The 8563-nt window shown below is 47.3% G+C and overlaps 1 protein-coding gene across 1 annotated transcript in view; it reads left to right on the top strand.

Moving 5' to 3' along the window:
- The first annotated feature begins 2206 nt into the window (after positions 1–2206).
- The window catches only part of LOC142574925 (uncharacterized), a 60306-nt gene continuing 53949 nt past the window's right edge, over positions 2207–8563 (top strand). Inside the window, exon 1 of the mRNA XM_075683917.1 lies at positions 2207–2347. Within this exon, the coding sequence (XP_075540032.1) occupies positions 2207–2347 (141 nt within the window). The remainder of the gene's footprint in view (positions 2348–8563) is intronic.

Below are 8563 nucleotides of genomic sequence, written 5' to 3'. Positions count from 1 at the left end.
GAATGCTTCACACAGGGTGGGCGTCCACTGAAGTATTTATTTGCTCAGAGGGAACGGCATGACAATATGTATCAGATGCCAAAGTTCACGTCCCTAAAGAAAAGTCGCCAGCCAAGCGCACGATGTAGATGAGTTATTTGTTTATTTATTTTATTTATTTATTTTCAGTCTCAGGACCCGATTGCCGCAAACGAAGAAAGAAAGAATGTATCTGCAGTACATATATTGTGGCTGACCTTTGCCGGCACATTAATACCACTATGCCCGAAACTCAAAAGACAAAGAATGTCCTGAAAGGCATAGAGGATGACGCCTTAAAATGCTCTTGGCGAAAAATCCTCAAACGCTTGACAACGTCATTTTCTTAGACCTAGCTGCGTCGAATCGCACTACGAATAATTTCCCTGGTGTTGGAACAATTGCAGCACCGGAATTTTCAGGGAGGAAGTGTGTGGGTTGCGGGCAATAAGTTACTTGGAAGGCTGACTGTGCTGCACCTCCCTTGTGTCTCAAGGGCTCTAAGGAGGCAGTGGTGCTCTAGCATTTCTTATAATCTGATATATTTTACCTATCGTATCGTTCTTTTTAAATGCATCCAAATATTCATAGTACAAGTCATACGTCATCGCCATAATTTTATTATACAGATTTTACGCACTTTAGAGAGTATATTTTAAGGCCCCTTTACAGCCACGTCACACCAACTTCATAGTAATCATAATTACACTGCAAACTCATTACCACAGACATGGCGCTCTTTGGCCATACCTGGCCCTTGCGCCATAAAACCCCATACATCATCATGTGCTGCACCTCTATTAGCTCGATGCGTCCGCACTTTTCAGCCCGTATTATGGCTCAGAACGTGTTCGTTACTTTTGCACATGTTTGGATTAGTATGTTCGGCAGAGAGAGGGTGTATGAGCGGGGAATGCTTCGGACTGGGATATAAGTAGTAGTAGTTGCAGAAAACTTTATTTTTTTATTTTGTAATGAAGTCTCAGAGGGTGGAACACTCAGTCCAGAGCCCCATTTGCTGCTGATGTACGACTGGCCCGGTCAATCAGGTATCGCCGGTCGTTCAAGGCTGTGCTTGAAAGAGCGGCTTTCCACTTTGATGGCGAGGCGTTGGGTATTCTAGGAAGGCCGGGTCGTTTGGAGCATTGCCATGTAAAATGGTAGTAGTTTGGGTGTCCTCCACAGAAAGGACACATGTCAGGATACTGGGTAGGGTAAAAATTTCGGCGGTGAGCAAGGCTGGGGTACGTATTAGTTAGGAGCTGGCACCGAGTGGCTGCATCTGCACGGTTTAGTTTAATGGGACACTAAAGGCAAATATTTAGGCAAGCAAAAGTGATAGACTAATGCTCGATCATCACGAAGGCATTGATAATAAAGCGAATAGAGCCTTAATAAACGAGAAATTGAGGTAAGTGCAGGACAAGAATAGAGACTCCCCAGGGTCATTCAAGTACTTGCCCGATGATGAAAGCACTCCTCAGTTGAAATCTGTTTCTAGTACTCAACCACTCGTTGCAAAAAGCATCCTTGTATTGTATTATCAGACGAAATAAAGTACTAGTTGTCTAGTTCTATTTTATTTTCAGAAAAGTGAACTCATTGAAATTACCCTTGGTAACGACGCGAGCGGTAGAAAGTAGAAAGTAATAGTAGAAAGGTTTTGGGGGTTTTCACGCGATTCAGCGCCGCCCACGATTACGTGGGTGAGTAGTTTCGCTGTCGCGTAGGGCTGCGCTGGTTTTGCTGGCTCACTAAACTCGCAGAAACTGCAAGTAGCAGAGAATTCAACTTTCACGTGATGTGGCGGGATGCCCGAACGGTCCACGCCAATTGACCAAAAAGCAGCTGCAGCCGCGGTGAGTCCACCGCTCTGTCTTGGCTCGGTATCGCCGTGTGTCGGAGGCCGTTTCACATTCTAGTTTTACTCACCGACGGCAGCAAAGGTTGGTGATGGCGAATGCAACGTCACCACTCCCCCGGCTGGGTGGCGGGAGATTGAATTTCGAAAAAGGTATTCGCACCCTTCAGATGAAATTTTCTCGTAAACTAAGTCTCTGCTTGGCACGAAGCAAGCGTTGCATGGTTGCTGGAATGGTATTAAAACAGTAAACGTCGACTTAGTATTTGCCTTTAGTGTCCCTTTAACGTGTGGTGGAGAGAACGTTCTATTGGTGGTTCTCTAGTCATGTATTATATGCGTGTACGTAAGTGGTATCTTTTGCACCTCATCTGGGTTGGACTGGCCTTCCACCGGCGCCCAGAGGATGAAGCCTCGGGCTGTAGCATGAACGCGATCATGGCCCAGGTCTCCAAACTAGGTGAACTGGTGGGGATATGTTAATTATTGTCTAGCAAGTTATGAACCGTCGGAGAAATCCCGTCTTTCGCGTAGTTTCGACATGCTTGCTGCGAATCTGTAAGGATATATATTATGTGGTGGTTGAGCGCTGATGGCGAGAACTATGGCACATTCTTACGCTTGCGTGCAGTTGTCGCTGCGTATTCTGGCAGATAATACTGTTCCGCCCCTCTAGTCAGCCACCAGTACCACTGTAGCTGTAATTCCGAGGCAGCAGGCGGCGTCTGTCGCCTGGTATCGCGGTTTTTGCCGTATGCTCGTTGCAGTGCCATTACACGTGCAGCGCGCCTGACTTTATGGTCTTGGGCGACCAAATTGCGAGGTATGGGGGCCACTGTAATGTTTTCTCTTATGTTTGGTGCGATTGACAGGGGCATGCGTGGGGCAAACTGTGATGTTAGGTATCGCAATTGTCTGTACGTTTCTCTCGTTCGATCTGATTGACTTTCTGAGCTTCCATTAATTCGGCCATGGTGTTGTTCAAACTAAGCTGTTATAGTCTGACTGTTGAGGTGTAGATAGGCCATTCTGCGCCCTTATTGCCGCAGTGTGCGACCTAGCCAGTGGTATTGAAAGTAATCCGAACGTTCTTTTATCGATCTTACGTCGAGGTTTTTTAAAAGCCGGTAGTGTATTACGTCTGCCCCCGGGGTGGTGTTACGTACTATTTGGTGCAGTGCTGCTATAACTTCATGTTGTGTGATGTCGTTGTCTCATTACGAAGGCTGCGCATGCGGATGATCTATGTAAGTTGGTGTGGGGCATGTACCTTGTAAGTGTCTTTTAGCTATTCTATTTTGGCCGCATCGTCCCCAGGTGTCTGTCTCAAGATTTTTTTAAGGGTTTCGCTTCTCGTTGCTTTGGCTCGATTGGGGTCGATGAGATTTCTAAGCAGTACCCACGTTTTCGCGGTGCCTAAGTTACTCTGCATTGGATTGCATAGGTTCGTCCAATTATTTCGCGTTAGTTCGGCTGCGTGACTTTCCGCCTGGGTTGTTAAGGCGGCTATCAGTTGCCTGAGCTTGCCGATTATGTTTCTGCTTTTTCCACCTTTTTTGCAGGCAATGGCGAGCTTCCCAACTGTGTAATAGGTGTCTGTCGTCATTGGGATATTCTGGTGACAGGTCGATGATTTTCGCTGTCGCACCGAAGTCTGTCTGAAATAGTTGGATCCATCCCTGCAGAGTTTTTGGTTTCGAGTCGCCTTCGTTGGTTTCGTTGGTGCTCAGTTGCTTGCGCCGCTTTTGTAACTTGTCCCAATCAGTCATTCGTGTTTCACATTCTTCGATTGTTGCTCGCGGTGTTATAAGATACGTTTTTATTGTAGTCACTACCGAGGGTCTCATCAAGGTTGTGACATCCCTGGTACCTAATGTATTTGATCAGCGTAAGGTACGGGCAAGTGCCTCGAATGACACGGTTGCCTATTGTGGGGAGGGCGGCGCGTGTCAGAATTGTTAAGCCCATTTGTGCTATCGTCAGCGCTGGCTGTCGACCCTGCGGATTAATTGTCTCGTAACACCACGTTGGGTGTGCCGCAATAAAGTCCCCTACGATAGGTAACGGTCGCTTCCCTTCCTTTAGTGCGTGCTTGAAGAGTTCATCGAAGCAGTCTGCCCGCTCTTTAGGGGTGCGTAGATGTTGAGTACAAGGAAACTGGGCTCACTCCTGTCTACGGGAATGATTTCGGTGAGTACGTGCGGTGTGTGTTCGGAGCTGAGTGTATGGTTGATTGCGGCTAATCTCTTCGACACTAATGGTGCAGTTTTAATTAGCCCATTCTGGTGTTCTTTGTCCGTAAAATATGTTGTATCCAGTCGCTTTATGTTCAGTGTATGTTTCTTGTAATGCCAATATGTATGGTGCGTGTGTATGTCCGTGTATTAACTGTGCCAGATTTCCCCGTTTACGCCTGAAACTGCGGCAGTTCTATTGCTAAATTTTGATCGGTTGTGCTTGCGCTACATTTTGTTGTCTAGCCATGATTTATTGTGAGTTGGCCTGAAATGAAGGGCGTGGGTGTGGATGTGTCCGGATATCGTTTCTTGCCTCAGCGGGCTAACACGGCTGCGTTTGGTGGTGGCGTTGTGGGTGACCGTTTGAGTAACTTCGTGGCGAATTTGTTGTCAAATTTACGGTTTATGTCAATGAACATGTGTTGCAGGCTGGTTTTGATTTCTTCCTTCAGTTCCTGCCTACCTTGCGCGAAACTTTCCTTGAGTTCCTGTCTGTCCCGTTGCATTTCGTTGCTCAGGCGCTCTCTATCTTGTTGTAGCTCGTGCTTTAACTGGTGAAATTCCTGTCGAAGGCTGTAGCCATTTCGTTTACTAATGTTCGCACATCTTGCCAAAGCGTTCGGGCTATGTCATTATTAGTTTCCTGCACCTTGGCGTTGGTTGAGAAGTTATTTGTGAGAGGTACCTGCCCTCCATGAGTACTGCGTGTGAATGTTGTAAAGGGTAAAAAGTTGGTGGTACTAGAAGGTAAGGGGGAAGGAGCTTGAAGGCCGCTCAGCCCAGCTCACCTTTGTTGGATTTGTTCCAGGGCCCTTCGTGACCGCTTTCCTCTCGATCCTCTCAGTCGATGGTTGACTGTGATTCCGCCCCTTGGTCGTTTGCAGCTGCTTCATGCCGTTCATGTCGGGGTGTTCTTGCGCGCCGTAGGCTTTGTGATCTGGGTATGGACGTCTGCCTGGATTTATCCCGTTTCTTTGAGCCTGTTGATCATCGGGGTGATCGGCCTCTGTCTACGTTCATCTCCGTGGAAGCTGGCGGGTATTTTGACCCATGAGATTGCGGCTAGTTGGTGCTATAGTGCCAGGGTTGCTGGTGGCGGGAATGTTGTTGGCGCCATTGGTGCAGCCGGCTTTAAGTAGGAAGTGTAATTTGTCGAAGGACTTGCGCTACCTGGATGGGCAGCTTGGGTCCCTAAAGGGGTGATCGCATTCCCGCAGCACGCACTTCGGTTGGCATTGGTGGTCCTCCGATGCGTTTTTGTGTCCACAGGTCTTGCACCGGGCGCCCTCCGGCGTGGGACAAATGTCCGCCCTGTGCCCGGTTTTGAGGCGTATGCTGCATATTTGAGATAGCGGTCGGTAGGGTCGACATAGAAGTTCTCCTGTATAATAATAAATTATTCTTGGCATTTCCAGCCAGTCGAAGGTGCTGAGAGCAGCCGTCGACTTTCCGAGTATGCGTGCAAGGAGAATCGGTGCTTGTGGGCAGCGTAAATTTGCCATTAGTTCGTCCGGGTGAGTTTCACTGTTGATCCCAGTGGCATGTTGGGGGCGACCAGGTATGCGTATACTTGGTACTCCTTCCCTCCAAGTTTGAAGGAAGTGATCTGTCTAAAGCGTTCCGCCAGCTCCTCCTTTGTCATACTGGCCACTTCCAGGTTCTGTTGGTTGCGTATTCTCACTGTGTGTCAGATTGGGTTGCACTGATGTGGGCAGCCTGACCCACCGCTCAGGCGAGACGATGAGATTGCCATTTGCTGAAGTCGAAGCCGTCTCGTGGAGGGAAGACGATCTTGTAATCGGACGGTGGAAGTGGCGGGAGTCGTGGTTTCTGGTTTTGTGCCTGGTTCGCCGTGCGGTCTGGTTTGGGTTCTCCAGTGGTAGTGGTCGGAAGGCTGGCGTCGCGTCGCCGTTTACGGGCCCCAGTAACCTCCGTTGTCGTCGGTATCGTTGTTTTCACCTTCTGAGGTGCCTGCAGCGTCGATTTCTGTTTTATCGGAGGTTCGGATGCCTTCGAGGTCCGCGTCGCCCATTGCGGCTTTGTCGGAGTCCATTTTAGCCTTGCCAATGATTATCTTCCAAAAGATATCTCTCGACTGTAGCTGGTGGCCAGCCGCCGACGCCGTAGTATACCTCTCGTTCGATTAGGCTTTGCTGGGCAGCCTTCACCTTGGATCTTCAAGAGGCGGTAGTCTAGCGTATAATCGTAACACTGATGTTTCGGAGTTCTTGCTGAGATCCTTCGCAAGCGTAATGGGACAGTATGATACGAATATCTCTGCTGTCTTTGGATTGTGCAGTGTACTTGCTGCACGTGCTCATGACATGTGCAGACGGATGTCCAGGCATCATCTGTTACGTAGTGACTTCAAATCACAGACATGGCTATTATCTTACGATCAACTTCCGCACTCATATGCGATATGAGTTAACAAATGTCGCTTACAGGCGTCTTAACTGTTGTCACCAATTACAAATTATCAGCTGGCTACGCCAGAGCCGTGTAGAGTGTTTCTTGACTGCGACTCTGCAGGCTTAAGCAGCCACATTTACACGCAAAAATATGCTTGAGCATGTTTCCTTATATGACACCCACTTTCTGTTTAATTAACGTGTCCAATGCAACTTCATTAACCCTACATGAGGCATCAGGATTCGTTTTAATCTTGGTTGCTGTTAGCCTTAACTACTGAAAGAAAGTGATTCAACTCAAAAAGATCGTGCAGTTAGACTCATTTCTGCCCGTGAAAAAACAAAGTCGCTGTGTAGCACTACATGCTGGAAAATCCAATGTTATTTTTCGTGTATGTACAAAGCTTGTTTAGTAGGACGATATCACCCCATCCAAGACGAACTATACTGAGCAGGAGGTGAAACTATGGAGGCTACTGGGTCACATTCATAAGTTACTTCAAAATGTAGTGCTGATGTTATCCGTCCACGGACAGCGAAATAGCATATACATAGAAATAAAATGACGTCACCCGTCACTTGATTATGGCACAAAGTGACATACATGTTTTCACACTATGGGACACGGAGTTTAACCATGTCGCATTTCCTCAAGATTGTAAAACAACCTTTGAGTTTATGAAGTAGTGTTTAGCTTCTATTCGCATCCTTAGGGTTGCGTTTTCCCTTATCTTCACGTCATATTCACTGCATGGGCTGCAGTTAGACACGGAACAGAATAGAGCAAAGAACATAAATGATTTCTGATACTATCAATGGAAATACGCCGGCAAAATAAAAAAATAAAATAAAGTGAAGCTGCCTGACTTGCAAAGGAGACGTAGAGATGCCGTAAAAGTATAGCGCAGCATCCTTTTAAGAAGTGAGTCGTTAATTGTGTGTTGTCAATAATAGCCGTAGCAAGCAGCTTCCTTCACAACGGTATCAAGGTCCACCTAGAAGCCACTGAGAAAAAAGGGTCATATGAGACGCAAAGATTTATTACAGGTGTAAGACGAGATAAATAGCTCTTCCTGGGGAAATTGTTAAATTGAATTGTATTCCTAATGTACCGGACTCCCTGTGTCATCTACATGATCATTCATTGCCTGAGCTCATCATTATTCTTAGGGAGCATATGAATTAGGTGCAGGGAATTTACGCGCCAAAACCACGATCTGGTTAAGTGGCAGGCCGTAGTGGGGACCCCGTAATAATTTTCCCCACCTGGGGTTCCTTAACGTGCGCCCGAAGCACTGCACACGGGAGTTTCTGCACACCTTTCCTGCTTCGAAAGGGAGAATTTAAGAAAGCGCTTATGAAAGCCGTCTTGAGGCATTGCTTATCGGCAAGTAATTGTAAGTTGCAGTAAACACGGCATAAAAGAAAAGAAAGGCGACGAGACAGTCTGGACGAATGGCACTCACAATTCTCAATGTATATTCAAAAACTATCGTCCACGACAGGACATAGCACGCAATCAGCCGAGATTTCTCGATAAACGAAAAACGCAGATAGCACATGGGCAACGCTACCACGAAAATTCATGATCAAGCAGCGTATGTCCACCGTCAACAACGCACTACCGGAACTGATATGCTTGATGGCATACAACCGTCAAGATATGATTGACAAAACTCCTGTGACAGCAGCGACAACGAAACACTAAAGACCCTTAGCAGAGCGTTGCTTACCCTTCGCTTAGATTTCACGCGCTAAGGCACTGCAGGAAACAGCTGATTTCGAGTTTTCGTAAGCACGTATGCTCGAAACTCGAGTGACGTGCTATCAGTTTTGCTGCGAAACAACCCAGAAGCCTAGTGAAGCCACCGACACGCTCTGCTCAATCAGCTCTCCGTCTACATTCTTGCCACACAACGATAATCGTCATCTGTCTTGCTTGCGTGTCCTTCCTCGAAAACGCTGCGCTCCCTACTTTCCTGTCGGGAATGCTCTGTCATACTGATAACCGGCATTCCGTTCGTGACCTGGAAGTG

This window comes from Dermacentor variabilis, chromosome 3 (assembly GCF_050947875.1).
Source record: "Dermacentor variabilis isolate Ectoservices chromosome 3, ASM5094787v1, whole genome shotgun sequence".
NCBI classification, from domain to species: domain Eukaryota; kingdom Metazoa; phylum Arthropoda; class Arachnida; order Ixodida; family Ixodidae; genus Dermacentor; species Dermacentor variabilis.
Note: the sequence above shows the minus strand (reverse complement) of the source record. Positions and strands in the feature narration are given on the sequence as shown.